We start from the raw sequence: 23,346 nt of genomic DNA, 5'->3' as shown, positions 1-23,346 counted from the left end.
AGGTTATATTGATAGCCACTCGCTGGTGAAGGTGGTGTAAGGCAGCATTAATCTGGGGTAGGAAGGAGCAATCACCATCCAACAGAACAACAAGTTTTATGAGCTTTGGATGCTGGTTGCAGAAAAGGGCTCGGGACAGTTTAAAGGCAAGTCGAGAGGCTTTGTCATCCCTGTTGTTGGACCTTGTCCTCTTTGTAGGGTCATCCCCCAAACCTGTTTCCTTAACCCTCCTGTTTTCTGATTCCGTTTTTCTGGCTTTTATGACTCTGTGTACTTTACTACTCCTAAACAGAGCGAAAGTGCTTATGCTTGCTACTTTTAACATGGTGAGATTTGCTTGCACCCTTTGCCATTGGATTCAAGATAGCCTGGCTGATGAGGGCGGTTAGCCCAAAACCGGTCCCAGGATACTTGTTTCCGGTCCAGGGTAGACATGGCTTAGCAGTTCGAGCTGAACTGTTCCGATGAGTTACAGGGTCACGACTGATATGCATATAGCTGTGTCTGAACTGGGGTGGCGAAGTGAGCTAAAGAACGATGATGGATCCAACCCAGATTGGTGACTGGGGGTGAGTGTCTGAAAAGTTTCAGCACTCCGTCCATCATCTCCTTGTGTTTGCTTTGCACCCAATTGGCACATTTATTTTACTTTTAAGTTCCTAGTAAACAGTGGTGGCTGGTATCAATGGGAAGGTGGCAGGCGGTCGCTCAAATAAAAACAAAAAATTAGGTGCGCATGCGTAAATATAAACTTAAAATTGATATATTTTTAAAAAACTTACCTGACACATGAGCTCCTGCTCGCGCTGCAGCCTGCCCACCAAAAAACTCCCTTGACCAATCAGGGCCCTACTCTCACCAGCATAAGAGCAGCGCCCTGATTGGAGGGAGCAGACTGTCTTGGCACCCTACTCAAGTATCCCTTTAGAAACTGTCTCATGCCTGCTATTGCAGCTTTGCATATAAACTACGTAAATGGTTAGAAGGTACACATAAACCAAGTAAAAACTGAACTGAATTTAATTCAGCTATAAGCAGTGATATCCAATATTTACACAGTTATTTTGTATTTAATTCATACAATACATAACAATGGATGTGGTCATTGTTCAAAATAGTGCTCAGTGGGTGTCAAAAAGAGGGGTTCCAGATTCAGTAGGGTAGGGTGTGGTTGGAATAGATGGAGGGACAAAGAAAAGGAATTGTGTCCTGTAGACAATTCAAAATTAATCTTAAAACATTTCCCGTCTATAATAGATCACGCTGTTCCCTATACAAACAATACACGAGGACCAAATATGGCAAATTCTAGTGTGACGTGTATGTTGGAGAGTACTGTTGTCGACGTTTCGACGCCGGTAGTAAGGGCGGGTGGTTCCTCAGTTTAGGGTCATGGATATGTGTCCTACGCACAACCAGTGGGACTGACATCTGATCCCTGTTTGTTAACCATGCTCTTTGCATAGATAATGAAATATTTTGATATACCTCACTATACAGAATTGTTCAACCATTTAGTCAGCTGGACCAATGTGAAACTTTTGATTTAGATAACACCCAATAATACCATTTTAGACTACTGGGTTACGTGACTGTGAAAATAGTAGAACCTACCTCAATTTCTCTTTATTCATAAAGGGATAGGAGATTAGCCTCCCAATGTATATTAATATTGCTAGACTAACAAATCCATAATTAGGTTTTAGGTATGCCATTCACAGGAATATAAGGAAGTTTATGTAGCCTCCCCTTTTTTGAATTACCAGGATAGTTTACCTCGTTTTAAACATCAGAAAGTGTATGTGCACGCTTCAACGTTAGAAAGTGTATGTGCACGCTTGAACGTTAGTAATCATATATGTGCCTTTGGCCAAGACCGACATTAGCCGATTTGATGATGTCTATAAACACGCTATTGCCTCTGACACTCGCGCACTTGGACAGAATAGTGACTCTACCAGCGCGCATGCGCAGTCCAGTCACACCCGCGGCATCAGCATCCAGCGTCCGCACCGCGAGGTACTCTGGCACGCCCCCTGAGACACGCCCCCAGGAATAAGCATTTCTGAGTGACTCCGTTGAGGCGCTGGTTGTTCATGCCGTGGATTAACTCCAGCAGACCAACAGGTACGTGGGACAGATAGGCTGTTCATTCCGCGCTGCCTGGCCCAGTTTCTAACAGCGCTGTAAGCAGTCTCCCGCATTTATCTCTACCCACAATAACGCTACAAGTATGTCCCTGCACCCCAGGTTTTCATTAAGAAACCCCGATCTGTTTTCAGACCTAAGGTGTTTTTAGTGCCCTAGCAACTCTGTTGTTTCTCCGCCCATCACAGCGCTATTAATATGCCCCCGCGCTTGAGGTCCTCCATTGTAATTATAGAGGTCTCGATCTGTCTCCGGTGACGAGGGGACCAGATCCACTTAATTAACTATCACAACCCAAAATTTCTTGCGGTTTAAATTGGGATTACCTTGGGGATCAGTGATCACCTTAAATTCTCCTTTTGTAACGTCGTACTTATGGCGACTTATTACACAATGACTCAAGTTAAGATTGTCTTTGTGACTTTGGTTTCTACAGATGGTGTGTGAGAACCCCTTCCAGACTAATCCCTCTAGTTGGTGTGTGACTGATACCACACCTACGAATACGAATTAGAGAAGTTTCCAAGTAAGTTCATCCTTCCTAAATTCCGCGAATCCCACCTGTACATCCTAATCACTGTGTACTTCTTCCACTGGTATAGAGATACATGGATACAATTTTTATCCACAGATCCCACGCCAATTCCCAACCCATCCGGGACTGCAAACATCCACCTAAGGTTCACTAACCTAGAAGAATCTAGTAAGTAGGGGCATCTCCATTGTGGGTTGACTCCTCCCTGACCTGCCCGACCTAAAACCTTCCTTAATGTTAATTGTTCCTTCACAGAACACCATCACCGGCGCAAGTCTCCAACTGAGGTGGGACTCCTTTACACGCCTGAATGAATGTAGGTACACGAGTTGAGGAAACATTGATTGATGGCCTTTTTAACAGTTTTTATTTCACCCTACTGAGTGATATACGTATCTATTTCCGTAGGTGCTCACTAACACTATCTTCACTGTCCTGATGCAGACCCTAAACTGAGGAACCACCCGCCCTTACTACCGGGGTCGAAACGTCGACAACAGTACTCTCCAACATACACGTCACACTAGAATTTGCCATATTTGGTCCTCGTGTATTGTTTGTATAGGGAACAGCGTGATCTATTATAGACGGGAAATGTTTTAAGATTAATTTTGAATTGTCTACAGGACACAATTCCTTTTCTTTGTCCCTCCATCTATTCCAACCACACCCTACCCTACTGAATCTGGAACCCCTCTTTTTGACACCCACTGAGCACTATTTTGAACAATGACCACATCCATTGTTATGTATTGTATGAATTAAATACAAAATAACTGTGTAAATATTGGATATCACTGCTTATAGCTGAATTAAATTCAGTTCAGTTTTGACTTGGTTTATGTGTACCTTCTAACCATTTACTGATGAAATGAACGTTATGAATATGTTATGTAACCGACCACTTCTTTTTGTAACTACATGCTGACCCAGGTCGGTGAGCAAAGGGTTTACCCCATTATCACCTACCACATATAAACTACGTGGCAGCTCCTCTGTTGAAGCGGAGGAGAGCCGCCCTACTTAAACTACCCCCAAAGATGAAAAGTAAAATGGTAATTCATTGCCATTTTATTCTTTCTCCTCCCATCTTGAATGGAGCGTCAGGATGAGGGTGAAGCAGCTGTTAAATAACAACAGCATGGAGGAGGATGTACTGATTGTGCACTTTTCAATAGCGCATGTTCATTTAGCCGGCGGTCTTCCGACGGCCAGCCAAACATGCGCACTTTGAAACCCCTAACCCAGCTGTGTTAGAGTAAGTGCAGGGCTCCAGTGTCCTCGGGAGCGGCGATTGAGGACACCCCCTCCAGTAAGGGTGACAGAAATTGAGGCCGCTCCCTCCAGTCAGGGTGCTGGTCTCACAGCATGAGAGCAGCACCAAGAATGGTGCCCGCATTACATCCAGTTCTTGGGAAAAGTTCCGGAGCGGAGGACTGAGAACGTCGATTCAGGTACGTTTTTTTGAACGCGTGCCCGCCCCCACTCCACGTCGATGCCAGCCACCTCTGTTTAAACTGCCATTTCAATAAACCTTTTGCCAGGCCTCAATCTTTCTTGACGCCTGTTACTTCAGCAGCCTTACTGGGACGAGAGTGGGCCAGGGCCAGGGCTCAGTGCCACAGGGTGCCTCGCGCCTCTTCGACAGCGTCGGCACCTGCGCCAGGAGGCACCACCTTAAATTCTAGAGCGGGCTCCCGCAGCGCTGGACGCCCGTTACTTCAGCAGCCTTACCAGGAGGAGAGGTGGCCAGGACTCAGTACCCCAGGGTGTCTCACGCCTCTTCACCAGCGCCAGCGCCAGGAGGCGCCACTTTAAATTCCAGAGCAGACTCCCGCAGCGCGGGACGCGCGTGGGCAGCACCCAGGCAAAGCCTGGGCCAAGGGCGGGCCCGTCCTTGCAAGTCATAGCCAGGAAGAGGCGAGGCAGGGCCACCCCTTTACTCCCAAGGTCCCATGTCTCAGCGCCCCACAAGAATCGGCAGAAAGGTACTGTGAACAATCCTCCACAACAGCCCATGTGTTTGCTGTGAACAGTGCTCCCCATGTAGTTAGTTGGAACCGTGTTTTTTTTTCTTTTTTTCTCAGTCCACTCAACAGGACTTATCCTATATATTTATTCTTGGATGATTGTACCCTATTGTACCTGTTTAACAGTTCATGCTGGGCCAATATCCAATGTACCTTTTAAATGGTAATCTGCTTACATGCCTACCATAGCTGACTAAAAACCACGCACGTCACATTTTGTCCTCCGGGGTCAGTTTTTTATAGCCTTCTGTGCCTTGCACACCAGGGACTGTGCTGACTTGTCCGTTTGCTGCTAAATGTTTTATCATGTCGCACCTTTGTCCTCAGGGGCCAGATCCTCTTCATATTTAGCGCCCTGCATTCTATGGTCTGTGGTGTTTATGCCCCATTGCTGCTATACTTATTCCCATGTTGTTCTTTTGTCCTTAGAGCCTAGAGGCCAGATTCTGTTAACATCTAGCGCCTTGAACTTTATGGTTTGTGTTTTCCATGCCCTTTTGCTGCTATACATATTTCCATCTTGCACTTTTTATCATAGGGTTTAGATACCGTCAGCCTCTAGCACCTTGCACTTTACGGACTGTGGTTTTATGACCTATTGTTGCTAAACCTATCCCCACGTTGCATTTTGTCTATGGGGTTCTGACACCGTTTTTGCCTTTTGCATTTTGTGCCTTGAGGACCGTATTATTTTGCCCCTCTTGTTGTTATTCCAACATTTACCTTGCACTTCTGTCCTCTGAGGCCAAGATTTTGCTAGCTCTCTATCAGCTGTGAACTGGTGATTAGTTGACCCTTGTGTCTATGACGGCTTTGGTTATGGAGAAGCGTGGTTGTGTAAAAAAAAAAACCTTCGTGCTATTACCGGCCCCACTCCCCCACTCCCCCAAACCTCAATCGACAGGATGCTTCAGAGAGCCATTGGGGTATTATCAACAGAAATTGAGCTTATCGAGAGGCAACTATCTCTAACCCCAGAACTTTTTCCCCAACCCACAGGGTACCTTATCTTAGCAGAATCTAGCCTGTGCTCCACTCACAGTCTTTCAAAATCCCCACACGAACAACACCTGATCCTGTCACCCCCATACATCCATCCCCAGTAAAACCGACAACTCGCAAAAGCAGAAGAAATACCACATTGCCCAAAGTTACGAGGCAAAAACCTGGTACTGGGGCAGGATCAAACAAAAAATCTAGCGCAGAAACCTGCCCCAGTAAGGGTGAACCAGTAAGATCGGGAGGAGAGCCACCCTTAACCCCTTACAGAAATCCTCATTGTCCTCCATGGGTGAGGAATTTGATAGTGGAACTTGAGATACAGATGAGGGCCATTGTTAAGGAAGAGCTAGCGCTTCATTTTGGTAGCAATACTAGTAGCCAGATGCCCGCTCTGCATGCACCTGGCAACTCTCTTGCCAACAGCGTGCCGACCGTAGTGGAAAAGAAAGATGGTGGTACCCAGTTGGATAAAATACAGCATCCTTCACCACCTATTACTATAATTAGCCCAGCCACCACGAGTACCGCTGAGTTGGGGACATTGAGAGCTGCCCTCATAGTCAACAAGCATCCCCTTGGCAAGGACCTGGTTTACACAAGGCTCAAAGTAGGAGGCCTGCTCTTAGCCCTAGTGGATCCTGCATGAAGAGAGCGAGCACCCATTCTGACCAGTCAATAGACAGGGAAGAGCCCACCCCAAAAGATCACGTGCATGCAGGCCCAGTACACTCTCCACTTCCAATTATCGATCTACCTCTGGCCTCACTTCCCTATGTTATAGTTTTAACTGGGGTACCTGAATCTAAAACTGGTCAGGTAGAAACACATCTGGAACTGAGAAACAAGTGCCTTTTTTGACTCACCAGGCATAAACAATTTCCCTACGAAAGTGCTGGTGAGATACTAATAATGCGGAAGGTGGGATGGGTCGGGAAGAACCCTAAAACAAGTAATGGAGATTGTATAGTTGTCAACTTTAGTAACCCCTGGACAGTTCGAAACCTGGCCGATAAAATCCCCAGTCCCCGTGCACCGCCCACTGGGATCCAACTCCATACTTTGGCCTCCTTTTACTCCCGTAACCACCCACCACTATGGACCCCTCATCCAAGAGCCCCAATACCCTGGCTTCAAACCCCTGTTAACTTTGGCCAACCACTTAGAACACAGTTTAACGTACCAGTAGCAAACAGGTTTGGGGCCCTTGAGGAGGTAGATTGACTTTCAAACCCACCAGATTACTCTACCACCCAGCGACTAGGGGGGGCTAACAGAGAACCCTAACTAAAAAGTACAGGGCTGCTCCCCTTCCCAAATGCCACTTGAGTGACAACAGCTGCATTTCGCGAACCTCCTCACAAACCCCTTTTGGGTTCTTAAAGCTTGGCAGGTGTTAACCTAGAGGTACCAAATCACCAGTCTTTCCTTACTACGGAACTGACAACGGTAATGCAGGAGGGGGCTCGATTAACAGCGCAAATGAGAGGACCCGACCCTGTGCCTGGGTCAAACACTACACAAATTATATTATACAAGACAGAAGGTAGTAGTTTTCCCTTATACAAAATAAGGGATGGAATCGCACATCAAACAAGTATTTTACAGTGTATATTTAGATAGCGCTAGTCAATCGAACAATCAACAACTGTTGTTGGGGTGCTATTTTGATTCTTCCGGTACCCACTGCTCAGAAAAGTACCAGTTGTTGCAACAAAAGAGGTTGTAAACACAGAATTTGAACAGTTTGGAAGAAATATGCAGCACACCCTTAGCTTAGTAAATACGGTCAATGTTCAGACCTTAGATATATGACCTCAAATCAGCATGTATTCATGCCAATTTTCACAGTTTGTTTTTCCAATGTTAGGAGAGTTCAAATAGAAAAGCAAAAAAGCAGAATCCATTAATGCATATCTTTAAATAGTAATTTTTCCTTTATTGTTCTTGTTCCCTATCGGTTTTTTTTAACGTATTCAATCCAGACAAAAGAATATTTCCAACTCAGACAAAAACTGCCAACACGTGTTTCGTCCACCCATGGACTTTGTCAAGGCATACAATGTAGTGTAGGTAGATTGAAAAGGTAAATAGAGGCCCCGCAACTCATATGTAATGAATAGCTGCGACTTGTCTTGGCAATTTTTAATGTAACAAAGTTATTATGTACTGAAAAAGGTTCGAGTTTCCGGAGCCATGTAAATCGTGCCCAACTCAGGGGATCTGAAAGATTTAAAATTTGTTGGATATAACCTCGCAAAAAATCAAGTGAAAACATCTATTAGACTATAAAAATTAATAAGTCCAATCTTGACGATCTTGTAACCCAAATACACAAAGCTCCACTAACGCCATGGCGGACAGCGGTATTTGGTTGGATTCACAGGAGACATGGCGTGCTGAAGGATTGAATTTCAGTCGCTCCTTTGATATTATTGACTACAACTTATCAAGGTGTCAAAGTCATCGGCCCACAAACTTTAGAGGAGCTTTGTGTAAACAGCCCATTGGGAAGGGTGGCTTGCATTTAAAAATGTGGACATGTCCTATCAAGTTTTATATGTCCTGACAGTAAAAAACTCTCAGGTTCGTTTTTCACTATTGCAAGGCCTTCCTCTCCCATAGGAAAACATTGGGTTACCTTATTACATTTAATAAGTAATGACTTTTGATTCAGAGCAGTTTGAAAAGTCATATTTGGTGTCTGAGGAATTGTAATTTAATAGCTTCTTTAATGGTAAAGTTTTAGAAAGTTGGGTATACTTCTGAACACAATTCAGATACCCCCTGTGACTGTGGAGACTAGAAAGAGAAAGGAGTGCACTCCTGGAACTTGCTGATGAGGACACCAGCAGCGCCACATCCAGGCCCCGAACCCTCCAGAGACCACCACCCTCATGATCAGCGACTGCAGTTAGAGATTGGGAAGAACGCTGGAGACCCGATGGAGAGCGCCACTAGAGAAGATAGACCTCCCTAACTCTTTGAAGCACTCGGGCTTCAGAGCAGAAGCTGTGCAAGGCTGGGCAAAGAGCAAATTGCAATCAGCCAGCAAGCCTGGGCCATGCCAGATAATGGCAGGAGCACAGCGACGTACCAGTGAGCCCAATGCTAGAAGCTGCTGGTAGTTTATTGTCAACCCCAACCCCCGATGCTTGCAAGGCAGGTGAGAGGAGTTGCTGACTCCATAAGGGCTAATGGAAGGAAGACTCGACTGTTAGAGCCCAGGAGAGGGATCATTGTTGCTGCTTCTGAAATGAATGCATGATCCCCATGAACGGTGTATACAACTCACTCCCCAGGAATCTTTTACCAGCTGTCGCTCAAATGGCACACTGAGGATTGCCAACTTGATGGTGTCCAGTCTCATTGAAAAAGATTGCTCTGAGCAGATGAAAGTAACCTTTATTGTTTTTCCTACAAAGGATCAAAACACTATGGATCTTTCTCCAGCACCTTGAGTAATGCTGGAAGACAGAGAAAAGAGACTGTGCCAAATATGCTACCTGGACCCCCCCCCCTCCCCAGAAGAGCTTGATAGTACCAGAAGCATAGCCCTTTGAGGAAGGAACCGAACATATTTATTGTATTATTTACCTTATGCTTTGTACGGCCATCCTGCCACTGGACCTACAGAACAGTACAGCGTAAGATGGGACCTTTCCATTATTCAACATTGAAATGTTTTGAAATGCTTCCTGAAAACATATGGTCCAAAGTAAGCAAACACGAGAAGAGAAGGGCCTGGTTTCTGCAAAAGAGCTGTTTTCAGCTCTGCATGTGCGAAGCTTAGGAAGGGCGAACAGGCCAGTTGATGCAGGGCGTAGGGCTGGAGTTATGATGCTAATGAGAGTTTCGTTTTCATGTGAATGAAGAGCTGTTTCATAATTATCATTATGGCAAATGCTAAAACTCTTGAATTTGATATGCTTATCAAAGGGAATCCAGGGTATCTGCTTCAGCTGGTGACAGGTAGGTGCCCAGTGGAGCAAACCTAAGTGTAACCTCGTGGTTAGGTTTTCGATGAGCTGAAACTTTGGAAGTTGGTACCTCGAAAGAAAGAGAGCGCACTGCAGTATTCGAGATGTGATCCCACGATAGCATGGATGACTGTGAATTGTTAGTACATCAGAAGAAATGGCTATGTCTTTCTCAAACGCTTCAAATGAAACGACAAGAGGTGTACAACTTTAGAGATTTGTGTTAAACAATCCAACTTATGGTAAAAAGGTAAACCCAAGTTACGAACATTGGCAAAAGTTCTAGTGCACTCATATTGTTCATAGATACGGCAGAAAAGCATTTACAACTAAATTGAGTCATTCCAGCAGCCTAGTTCACAGATAATTCACTGGGACAGAGGCCGGCGGCATCAAGGCCCACAAAATGGAGGAGGTGAACAAGTCTTTGCCTTCCATTCCCACAGAATAACACAGTGGATGTGCAGGGGCACCCAGTGCAGCATGCCACCAGGGCAAGAGCCAATGGGAGAGGAAAAATCCGTGAGATGACTGATCCAGGACATCAGCCCAGGCAAGCAGCTCGGACACGAGTAGCAGCCTCTACAGGTCTCTGGCACCACCCTCCTCTCTTCCCATCAGACCAGTGAGGGCAGACCCTGCACCTTGCACAAGGGGAGCATCACACCACTGGGAGAAAGCTAGAGGTTACTACAAAATCGAGATAACCACAACCTACACCATCACACACCAGCATCTCCAACTTATTCCGCTTAGTCAAACCAACTGCCCAAGTGCGGAGGAGAATGGAGGAACAAAAGGAGAATCAGGTGGATCGAGCAGTCGGGAGACTCCTACTTACTGGGTGCTGGAAGTGCTCCTTGAATCAAGCCCACGACCTGGAGAAAAGTGGCGGACACGTCTACCGAGAACTTGCAAGGCGAAGACTGAGTGGAACTGCTGCAAACCCTGTCACAAGCCCAGTCACCCTTTTTAAGTTTTCTAAGTCAACAGGTATTACACACAAAAGAACTATCTGGAGGTAATGCTGCAAACAGGTGAAAAGAAAGCCCCACACACAGTCAGGTAGACTCTGGCCGGACTGAAAACCAAGTCTGATAAACCTAATCTATCTCCCCCTCCCTGCAGGATGCTACTACTAGAAAGGCGATAGGGGGCATAGGTGGGTAGTGGCTGCCAACTACTCGGTCTCCAAGCTTGCTACCTACCGGGAAAATGCCAGAGTAGCAGAATGACTAGTACAACCTCGAAGCTGACATCCGCTATATATATATATATATATATATATATATATATATATATATGAGAGAGAGAGAGAGAGAGAGAGACAGAGACAGAGACAGAGACAGAGACAGAGACAGAGACAGAGACAGAGACAGAGACAGAGACAGAGACAGAGACAGAGACAGAGACAGAGACAGAGACAGAGACAGAGAGAGAGAGAGAGAGAGAGAGAGAGAGAGAGAGAGAGAGAATGAATATGTGTATATATATATATATATATATATATATAATATATCCTATTTATATCAACGGGTTCGCAAAGTCAGTAAGGACCCCAACAAACGGGGAGAGGATGGGGCCACTGCTAGACTCAAGACAATGGCATAATGTTTGCAAAATACATAGATTAAAATGTAAATTGCCTAATAAAACCCTTGTATGTGCTCATGAGCACACTACCATTCCAAATTCTTATATAGCTATAGATATGTAGATCACTGTTGCTAGTTAAAATAACCCTTCTTGTGACCGAATGCTTGAAAGTAGAGGTACAAACTGTGTTTCTCTTTGGTGCATTTTGCTTGATGTGGGTGTTCTTTCAAGTGCTTCTAGTGGCTGAATTTGATCTCTTTTTCTTTATCTTCTCCTTTCTTTCTGTTCCCTGTAGGTGGGGGCAATACCTTTCGTCTGTTAAAAGCGCTGTATGACAATGGTCTGATCACCGAGATAAGAAAGAGAGTCTTAGAGGTATGCTATCATGAACATGTTCCTCCATTTGAATTGTCGATATTTAAGTTAATTGAAGGATTATGCATTTTGAACCAGTGGGTCCTCTGAACTGGATCTTAAGTTAATGTCTATCAAGCACTGATGTATAGTAATGCATATTTGAGAGTGACCACTTATGGAGCTAGGGTGCCACAGCGTATAACTTCCAGGCTTTTCCTTCTTCAGGATGGCACACCTTACATTGGGTCGAGCGCTGGCACAAACGTGGCAACTATCAGTATTAACACAACTAACGACATGCCAATTGTCTACCCACCTTCGTTAAGTGCCCTGGAATTAGTCCCGTTCAACATCAACCCCCATTTCTTGGACCCAGACGTGAACAGCAAACACATGGGAGTAAGTATGAGGCTCTCAATCAAGTGAAATAAAGCTTTATTTCAAAGTAAACCTTACTGGCAAGCAGCAGTTCCTATCTTTACCCAGTATAAGCCTTTACTAACCTACCAGGTTCAAGCACATTGCACATTTTATTGTTGCTGCATAACCTGCACATAACACACCTGCCCATTTATTTACGTAAACAAAGTTATCTACATACAAGGTGTAAGGCTGTATTACACTTTTTAAACTTCCTAGAAACACACATTTTCCCGCCATGCTCCCTCTTATGGCCATCTGCTCTTATCTTACTGGTTTCGCTCTATGGCACTTTATTCCCACTCATGAACGTATTATTACCTTCCTCGCCAGCTTTATTTCACTCACTTTATCCTCTACCCGTCTTTTGTCCATTCATGCCTTCATAACTCTTCCTTTGTTTGATAGTGATCCACCCCAAGGTATCTATTATATGTTCTTCAGTTTTCTTCCAAACCTTCTTTTATGCTCTCCGCATCTATCTCATGTATAGGTCATTGCCTTTCTTGCATTCATTTGCAGACTGTTTGCCGGTCCAGAATGCTGTGCCATCCTGTATGTTTATAACATCTCTTCCAACACATCCATGTAAGGCCTCCTGCTCACATTTACCTATTGTAAACCATTTTAAGTCTCCCAGATGTACAAAGCATGCCCCTGGGAGTAAATATGAGGTTCCTGAAAGGATGACTGATTCCACAAAATGAAGGTTTTATTCTATAGTAAACCCCTCCTGACGGTCAATAGCGCCTTTCTTGACCAAGTTGTCATGCTACATACCTAGGAGTTCCCAATAAATATAAATGTTCTATACATTCTACTTATGCAGCCTCGGCTCTTATATTGTTCCTCTAGCATTGGGTGTATTTTAGGGTTTACTGCTGATTACAAGCAGCGTGAAAAGGAGATCGTTCCTAGAGCTTTTTCCACAGCTCTCAATGGCCATTACTGCACCCTTTGCAGCAACCTCGTCCAGCACAAAGTTCATGACCCCGCCTATCCAATCACTCTAACTCACCACCCCGTCCTCTCCTGGGTCTACCCCTTTCCCTCCTACAAGGACCAATCTTGCATACCCCCTTTCCACATCCTCCCACATTGCACCTCAGTTTGCCGTAGTGGGCTCTCAGGGTCACTCCTGTTTTCCCATGATGATACACTTGAATTCCCCATCCTCCCGAATCAATCTTTATTTGTTGCATTGATGATCCTTTTGTCACCTCTACCACAGGAAACCCGAGAGCAGAGGATCACTCAGTATCACGAGGAGCTCGACACACCTCCTGTCCTGGTGAGCGCCTGCATCCCTGATAGAAATCTCTTTTAGTGGAGGGGGTTTTTCGTTGGTAGGATTGTGCTTGAGTGGTGGAGAAAACATCACAGGAAAATGAGTGTAAGATTTAATAAAAAAACAGGGACACTTTTTCTCCTTCTTACCGTATAACTTAATAATTGGGAGGTGTACAATATTTTACTTTTATTTGTTCCACGCAATACTATCTACTGATTGACCGGATTTATTTTGTAAAGTTTATAACAAGTGACTAATCCCCCAACAGACTTGCCATTTATTTTAGTGACTGGAGAAGGATGAGGTCACGATATACTCCATCAGAATTCAACCCTATGGACCCACATGCTTGACACAAAGGACTGCAGAAGAGGCATTACTGCACCCCAGCATCCCAGGAGACCCCAAGATTGTATTCTGAGTGCAGTGCTGGTGAATATGACTTCCAGTATACAAAATGTAAGTGCAGGAATCACAATGATAAAATCGATGCGTGCGGCTCCTCCCATTCTCCGAGGCAAAATCAATGGGCAGCATCACATGGGAGAACAATGTTGCTAGTCTATATAAAACCAAGGCAGCAATCCCAGAATCAACTCCAGTTCTTTCTGGAGAACGTCCGGTAATAAGGCATATATCAAATGCTCCACCTCCCTCCAGCTCTACTAAGATCATGCCCTTAGCAATTGAGAAGATTTTTACAAAAGGGGGAATCGATGAAGCCCCTGGGCCCAATGGTCTGCCCACTGCAATCTTTCAAATCTGAGCTACATATCTGAAGCAATGCAATGCGCAGCGTTTTTAACAATGTTCTACTAACTCGTGTGGTACCACCAACTTGACTGGGGGCATACTTAGATTCTATCCACAAAATGGAAGATGGGGTGACCCAGAGAATTACAGGTGTAAGCCCTGGTTGACGTGGATGCTAAATTCTTTGTCTCATTGATTTTGAAGGTACTATAGGAATGGGCTACACGGGCAAATACAATTCCCTGGTTCCAGACAGGGTTCTGGAAAAATGTCTGAACCGTCGATAACATTGTGGCCCTCACCTTCCTAGTCCATAGAACCATTAGTATTGAACAATCTATACATGCATGTTTTATTAACTACAAAAAACCATTTGACATGGTCAGTAGAGCCAGGTTATGGTGGAAGCTGAGTAACTAGGGTATCCCCACAAAAACATTAAATCCCATCATCGCTTTATATTCAAATAACTGGGTTCAATTCAAACTCCGCAACGAAGGCACTTTGTCAAAGAGAATGTACATTGATAAAGGGCTAAAATAGGGCTGTGTTTTAGCCCCATTTCTTTCCGACGTATTCATCGGCAACATTGAAACGGCTTTAAAAAATCCCAAATCTTGATCATCGAGGCACAACGGCCAAACTCTACATATGATGCAATGCACAGGTAACACAGTACTGTTGGACGTTTCTGAAATTAAGTTCCGGTCCTCTTTCAACAACTTGTTCCCCTACTGCAAGAGCAACGAACTAGAAATAACTCCAGAAAAAAACCCAAATTGTCATGTTTACAAGGATACACAAGCAGTATAATTCGTCATGGACACTAGGAAAGCATATAATTAACACAACTAACTCAAAAATACCTTGGCATTGAATTTCAATCTTCAAGCACACCTGGTACTCACATGGATGCCCTGCAAGAACGGACCTCCGGATTAGCGGCAGGAATTTGTAAAATGACGAACATCACAGGCCCTTCCCTCTTGCCTTTATTGCATGTTATCAAAGCCAACTTTCTTTCTGCCTTCATTAAGCCATGCTCTTGAAGCATTACCAGAAAAATTCGGGGACTACCTAAATAAGATCAAACTAGACTCCTTCGCCAAATATTCAGGCTCCCAAATTCTAGGCGAGAACTCGAGATCAGACTAGAATTTGCCCTTATAGAACAAACATTGACCCAGAAGGCTGCCTTATTGAAATTCTGGTTTAGATTAAAGAAGGCTGAAAGGCGAATGTTAAATTTAATCTGGGCAAAGGTCTGTTAAATCCACCTGCATCTCCCTGGAGGGTGGTGGCGATGACATTTTCAGAAGACCTCGAACTGAACCATCTGTTGGATCTAAATATATTGCATGGGGCCTTTAAGATCCTTTTAGAAAGGCTGTAGAAAAGTCCTCAGCAAATAAAGACCTTCTGACCCTCCAATCAAAAACTCATAATCCATATGCATCTGTAACCTATACCGAGTTGAAACCCCAACCTTGTATATCACTGCCCTTGCCACGGAATTACAAACTAAGGTTTTTATGACTACGGATGGGCCTTTTTGATGCAGGAGAAGTTACTCAAAGTTGGAAGCACCTGCGAGTTGATGGCTCATGTCACTTCTGCTCTTTTCCAAAAGAAACTGAGCCCTATGTATCTGCCCTATGTACTGTGCACCTGCCCCATGTTTGAGTGGGAAAGACGTTACTGGCTAAAGCCCATGTTTAGATATCTGAATATCCAGGTATGCCAGGAGGCAAATATTCACTACTTCCAGGGCAAGGACAGCAGACTTATCGCTCACTTTGTGACGTTTATGGATACTGCAGCTATGAGATTACACCGACAGAAAGCCCTGGATGAAATAACTTGTCTACTATAAGTATTAATCTGTATTTATGCACCATACATTTTATCTCTGAATCTCAGTGTACCTCTCTTCTTTGAGGTGTATTGGTGTGGTTACCTGCCTGGAACACTTATACAAGAACATTGGTACTTTATATCTTATTAGGAATTGATTCATTTTATTTCACTTTTTATTAGGTTATAGCAGTGATTTTCAGTCACATAGAATTGTCTATTTTAAACGGTTAAACACACATTAGCCCATTTAATTCCGCTTTTATTTACACTACATTTTTGATATATCATGGTAAAATGTGGTACATTTAAGTATTACGTCAGGTATTGAGAAATGCCCGTTTTAAACTATTTGAATGGTTTTAATTAACTATCAAATAAAGACCTTACAGGCTTGCGGCACCTTAAGATCACAGTGCCAATGCTCTTCTGCTTAATTTGTTCAGATGGTTTGTATTCCAAGGGTGAACAAAGCACAAAAGATCGCATGGGCTTCTCTTCTCTTGGGGTAAACTGCTTTACTTCAGCCCATGCTTGAGTGCTTTGGGTAGATTGCAATGTATACAACATTGCTTGATATGTGTTTCTGTGTTTAGGGGCTGCGTGAAGGATCCCTACTTTTAGTGGAAGGAGATAAAGCCACGCTGCTTGGAGCCACTGGGGCACGTCTGTTTATGAGGTAATGTGATCAATAAATGGTTTATTGATTTAGGGTATGTGCGGGGCATAGGCTTGGCCAATGGATCAACATATATATGGCGTCCACGAAGACCAAGAAGTGGAAATAGAAGCAGCAGAACAGGATGCAGAAGATTTTTGTGTGTGAAGGGATCTACAGGGCCTTGTAGAAGGAGGGAAAGTGTAGGTCTCAGAGGATTTAATTGGCTAAAAAGGTGCAGATTTGTAGAGACACAAAGATTGTGACGATGGTTAATGCACTGTAGTATTTTTTAAAGAGGGGAGTCATTAAATCTTTCCTAAAGTGCAGCAGCTTTAGTGTGGTGAGGTGGTTACTGATTCACATAGTCAGATGGTTTCTTTTACATAAATGCATGGACAGCCATACACACTGGCTTCTCCAAATCATCAATCAACTTCCTTAAAATAGCAATTCATTCTAAGGCTTGTCTGAAGCAGGAGTGAGGAAAGCACTCACAATTTGCTATCATTTGATCCATAACGCTCTTTCAAACTTTACTGTGACACTTAACACATCCATTTCCTTACAGTAACCCTCCTCTGTACAGGAAAAATTCACCATCACAGGGAGAACATGCAGCAAAGCTCAAATACGCCTTTTCTTAACCCAACTCCATTTTCTCTTACTTATTGACTTTATCACTGTCTTTGACCATGTACAACGCTCCACTGCCTTTGGGCTAGGTTTGTGTATAAAAATACTATACACATGTATGTATGAGTAACTTAACGCTCCTGAAAGACCGAAATTGGAAGCTGGCCATAAAGGGTTGGAGATATGGGATAGTATTGCAAGCTGAGTCTCTAGCATAAAACCAACGGATTTGGCTGAGGAAACTAGAGTAAGGATGAACCTAAAGGTTTAATTTATGGTAAAAAGGACTCTGGGCAGCCAATGTAAACTTTAATTCACCCCATATTGTCCAAAGCAGAGATAGTTCTGTATATATGTATGTCAACTGCATATTTATGATTTTCCTGTATTCGTAGTGACCGCAGTGACTTCATGTAAAAAAAAAATAATAATGAATAGCGAAAGAATAAGAGGCAGGCTCTACCCTCCGGTATTCCATAGGCATCAACCAGCCCCTGCAAGGTTCTGTGACAGTGCTAACTGGCGTCTGGAACAATGTTGCAATTTGAGATATCTTGAGTCAGATGTATCACATTTTTTATTAATTTTCGGAAGTACAGCAAAAGGCGCTTTGTCTTTTTGTTGTATTTTGGAGGTGTTGAGCCGTCTCTATACGAAGAAGTTTAAACAGCTGCTACGTTTTACTTGATGGAGAGTCCTTGGAAAATGATGTCTATAGGGGAATATGGTGAAGGAGCAGAGCCGGCTTTAGTGCTGGCGACGGCCAGTCGACAGTCTTTCTTGGTGTCTAACCCCTCCTAAAAACACCTCCCTTTTCATGAATTCCCTCACTACCACGCTGCTACAGTGTCCCTTACCTCTCCATAGCCCCTCTTTCACATGCATGTCATTTGTTTTATAGTGGTTCCCAAGCCAGTGTAGCGCATCGGAGCACTTTACCTCACACACACATTATGCAGAGGCAATAAATCATATATGTGTAAATCGGCCTATAGGAAATGTTACATAAGACAATGAGGATTACAAGGTGTAGGAGTCACGTCGCTGATACTAGTAGACAGTATCTTTTAACCCCTAGTGTGCTTTGAACGGCCCCTGTGGACGTGTGCTGACAAGGGCAATCATAATCCCGCCCACTCAATAAAACCCTAGCACAGCGCAAAAAATTGTGCAGCGCGGGAGGGGTTAAGAGTGTATTGTCTGGAGAATCACAAACTCAGGATTTAAAGCACAGCACAGTTGAGTGGCTTTAGTAATAAGAATGTATTTCTACCCAAATGAACCCTTTTTAGCAACATGAAGATAATGAAAGGCTGGGAAAAAACATAACATTCTAACCTATACCATGCAGTTTGCATGCAGCTCTTTGATGACAGTTGATAGCTCACTGTACTATATTAGGGTAGTAACTTATGAACTGTAAGTAACTAAAGGATGTCTGTGACAAAAGCTGTAACCTATTGAGCGAGCCACATAAAATACAGTTTGGTGAAATCAGTGGTTCACCTTCTCTGCAGTAGGCAGATTAACCCTGCTGTACTACTTTTTTAGGTCTCGTGTGTAGCGTTGCTGCGCAACGCACTGCTCGCTTTGTGAGCAAGTAGATTTCAGAAGGGGATTTGAAGCCCAAACCCCTCAATTGCATTGGCTGGCGTCACCGTTTATGTAAAACGGTGGCCTCCAATTGAAAGTGAGGCTTTTTAGTTGTAGCCCTTTGGCCTTTTCTTCCGGCCCATCCGGACTCGATCGCCTGCTTCACGGCTGTCGTGAAGCAATTCCTTATCTTTATAGGGGCCATCTGTGGTTGTGTAATAGAGGCTTGTTTAATCCGGGCAGGCACGGAGCGAGGCAGCAGCATGTTAATTTTTTGCATTGCGCTTTCACTTTCATTTGAAGTGAAAGCGCGATGCTAAAATAAACACGCTGTTGTGTGCGGAATGGCTACAGTTTGTTATTCCTTACTCCCCTTGTTTTGCTCAGTTCGACTGGTTAGTTAGTGTCGTTTTAAATATGTTTCTAGGCTTAAATATAACAATGATTTCAAGAGATGCTCTGTTATCTTTAAAGACTGGAACTATTTTCCGCCGGGTTTTCCCTGTCATTCACTTCTAACAGGGGTGCTGTGTAGCACTTAATTGCGCTATTTATCCTGTCAATAGCACGCGCTGCCAACTGAATACATGAGCAGCCACAGTGCATCAGCAGCAAATCTACAACCTACCGGCCGATAAAGGGACTCTGGTTTTTATTACAGAATATCGGCTCACTAGCGCTTTGTGTTGTCACTTCATTTAATTAGCTCTATTACCTGACTGCTCAGAAGGATAACATGGCCAGAGTGCACATAGGGATAAAACTCATTGCCCTGGTGGCAAAAAAATGATATATTTTGTTTAACCTTGTCCAGATCTTGATCAATTTAGCTTTCGTTGTTTTTCTTTCTTCTTTAAGATATGTAAGATTTGTTCCTCTCCATTCTTTACTAGGTTCTGCTATAATATTGTATGTTCTTTTTAGACCATCTATGGCACTTGGTCAAAGGGGGAGATAACTGTCTATCAAACCAGTGGCTCTCAGTTTCTGAATGGATCAGGAGGAAAATGCTTATTTACAAGTTGCAATACTAAATATTATCACAAAAAAGCATTTTTTTGCAAATCTATCTGGATACGGTAACATGTTCTCATCAAGCACCTTTTCCCCACAAATTGTAGTCTCATTTGCTATCGGTATTTAATGGACTTATGATAAATGATCTCCATCTTCGACAGCAGAGGGGACAGATGTAGGGAGGAGAGGAACACTCTTTAATGAAAGACACATGCACCTGCTGTTACTCACTCTCGAAGTATGTGATCTCGCCACTGCTGACACCCCGCTACTGCTGACACCCCGCTGCTGCTGACACACCACAGCTGTGCGCCCCAGTGATGAAGGCAAAATTCAATACAGCCAAATTTGGAAGAGGTGGGCATGCACAGCACAGACCCACGTCTTTTGAAGGAGTCAGGGCAAGGAGGAGGGTGCAAAAAGCTGCCAGCACAGCTACGATAAGAAGAACATTAGACAGGTGCATGAAAGACCATGATGAAATCCATTTTATCCCAAAGCGCAGTCACACGGGCATGGGATAAGAAGGTGGGCGCAAATAAAAGAAGTGGAGTAGGAGGAAGCAAGAGCTCTGATGAAAAGAAACCACTAGCTCCGTAGAGCAGATGGACGACAAGGGGTGCTACCGGGTGGACGAGGCTTTACAAAGCAGATTAAGGCTGCTCGGCCCTCACTAAGGATAGTCGCAGGCGCAAGTAGAAGGGATGTTTGGCAAGGATTGTAGGGGGAGAGGACATGGGAGAGTTACACGAATAGAACAAGCATTGAAAATGCAATAGGTCTCGCCTTTGATTAAGTAAAAGTAATTTGCTATGCTAATGGTATTGTATAGCAAAGCAAATGGCTTTAACTTAATGAAAGGCGAGACCTATTGCGTTTTTAATGCTTGTCATGAGTGGAAACTGGAACTAGCTGAAAGATCTTTCTCCAGCAGGAACTTTAATCAACAGAGTTATCTTGACATCTTTATCCCTGACTGAACAGTGCTGGACACACAAGGATCTCTGCAGGAGGTTCATTTTAAACCCATGTTATTTCTAAATATGGTACCCTCTACGCTAGTGCCAGGTGTGGCTGCACCTGTCAAACCCTCCTAATTCAGCCTTTAAATGAGTGATATTAGTATTTGGAAGCAGGTTAACGCAATATCTGCTGGCGGAGAAGAGAGCTCTGTGGCAGATGGAAATGGCATTTATTTGTTTTTTTAATGTGACGTGTTTATGATGAGAATTTTAAAGACCTTATAAGCTCCAAGGATGAGTAACTAGAGCCATTTTGTATTTATCTGACACATTTTTTGAAGGCATCATGCGTCTGTGCGTACTATAGTGCTGGGGATTTGATGGATTACTAACCTATCCATGTTCCCCACTTTTCAGATTATAAAAATGTGTCTGTTTTTCATCATCAACTTCTAGTGAAGGGAATCTAAGGCTGCTCCCAGAGTGTGAATAGAAATGGTTCTTCAGTAAGCATGAAAGCATATTTATTTATTTACGGAGAGTACAATTGCTCAAGACATCTTGGTGCCAAGACCACTAAGATTTCTAGAAACCTAACAAAATAAGAAAGGTTTGAGACCTACTTGAACTGGGAGAAGTGTGACAGATGCTAAAGAGACAAACGAAGAGCATCCCAATGTTGCAGGTTCCAACACTTTAGAGGATCTAGCTTCAGCTTCAGCCCACTTGAACGTGGGATCCTCAGAATAAGTTGATTTTCAGATATAAAGTCCTTGCTGAACAGACTGAGAAATCCAATTAGAAAAGAAGACAGAACGGGCCACATAAAAGATCTAGTGGGTCATGACTTGAGCCTTATCCATACATGTTCATTAACTTGGCGAGCTGCCAATGCAAGATCCTTGCCTTGCAGGTTAGATGAACCACTAGGTTTCCAGCTTCTGCACTTTGATAATGGTCTTAGCCCTAGACAGACCAAATTGCAGTAGTCGATGCGAGTCATCACAAGGGCATTTACCACGGCTTCAGACTTTCTGGATTTTAATATTAAATAAAAGCTTGCAAACAAGTCCTTGGGCCAAGGGATTGCTCTTCATGCGGAGGCCTTGGGTTCCACCCACAGTATCTGTGACTTCTCCTCGACTTCGGATGTGTGTCATGCCCAGATCAGTGAGAAACGAGGGATGCAGTCTTGAATCACATGCTAGCGTAGACTGATCAGTCTGCCTTGGGGAAACAATAACAAAATACTTTATCTTCATGTATTGTCAAGCCCCAGAGTATTAAAATAATTTAAGGTTTTACTGTTCACTTACAATTGGAGACCTCTGATGCTGGAAATGTCTTTCTTTTCCTACCAATTTATTTATATGTTTAGTAGGTTTCATATAGAACTGTGCCTGTCACTGTAATCACAATACTCCTAGTCCTACTCTCGCTTATCTCCATTACGCAATGAGGCCTCTGTGCCTCATAGACACACCCCCCTACCAAAATAAAAATGCACCGCCCCCTCCACAACACCTGTACTTACCAAGCCACCGTATACACAGTTGGCAGGGCCACTGGAATGGAGGGTGGGCCGTAATGGAGATAAGCAAGAGTAGGATTAGGAGTAATGTAATTACTGGTAAGTGATAGAAACATTACCTCCATGTCCCTCTCGATTATCTCCATTACGCAATGAAACATACCAAGCCAAAGATAAACCTGGCCAATTGTCCAATCAGCAACCCAGAACATAGTAACAGAAGCTCAAATGAAGGGCAAACAAACAGGAAAGACAGGCCAGGCCCAACACAACCGACCGAATCCCAGAGACAAACACGGCCCCAAAATGGGAAAGAAAAAGACCCACAAGATAACGAGCCGAGGACCCGGCAGCTTGCAAGCTGACTGAACCATCAACCTGAAAAACAAAGGAAGACAACCAGTAGAGCCAAAAGGTTCAATCCCCACAATGAAAGAAAGAACACCAGAGAGACCACAAAACCTGAGGGAAAGCTCCAAGAGGAACACATCCTCCGAGGGAAGGCCCAAAAAGAACCAGAACCAGACCAGAACCAGACCGGCTCACAGACCTCAGCAAGGGGACCGCAAAGCCCCCAAAGACCAGCTTGGATGGCCAGAGGCAGAGAAATGGAAAGGGAACTATGCGCGCACAAGCATACCAAACCCCAACCAATGCAGTGCACAAAAAGACCAGACAGACCCCCAAAGGGTACACGCACAGAGGAGGCGAATGAAGCCGAGAGACTAAGGCACCGTCAGCCACCTGGTCCCCCCTGCAAGAAGCCAACCTGGGAAATGCCTGAGAGGGCGCCAGGAGAACAGGAAACCACAGAGTCACAGTCACCAACGGAACTGGAGACCCCAGCAGACCCAACACCAACAGAGGGACCAAAGTGACAGGACAAGCTGGAGGCACCAGAGCAACCGGACGCCCAACCCACACAACCAGAACCCTGGAACAAGGCCAACAGAGGGAATCCACCAAGAGGCCTGCAGGTTAAGGAA

At 44.1% G+C, this 23,346-nt stretch overlaps 1 protein-coding gene across 2 annotated transcripts in view; it reads left to right on the top strand.

The window, feature by feature from the left end:
- Positions 1-23,346, top strand: part of LOC144822568 (alpha-aspartyl dipeptidase-like) — a 130,004-nt gene that overhangs the window by 92,828 nt on the left and 13,830 nt on the right. For both annotated transcript variants that reach the window (XM_078680251.1, XM_078680250.1), the window contains exons 5-8: positions 11,584-11,663; positions 11,871-12,044; positions 13,297-13,356; positions 16,560-16,642. In XM_078680251.1, coding sequence (XP_078536377.1) covers positions 11,584-11,663; positions 11,871-12,044; positions 13,297-13,356; positions 16,560-16,642 — 397 coding nt within the window. The remainder of the gene's footprint in view (positions 1-11,583; positions 11,664-11,870; positions 12,045-13,296; positions 13,357-16,559; positions 16,643-23,346) is intronic.

The sequence above is a fragment of the Lissotriton helveticus genome, chromosome 3_1, assembly GCF_964261635.1.
Source record: "Lissotriton helveticus chromosome 3_1, aLisHel1.1, whole genome shotgun sequence".
Classification (NCBI taxonomy): Eukaryota; Metazoa; Chordata; class Amphibia; order Caudata; family Salamandridae; genus Lissotriton; species Lissotriton helveticus.
Note: the sequence above shows the minus strand (reverse complement) of the source record. Positions and strands in the feature narration are given on the sequence as shown.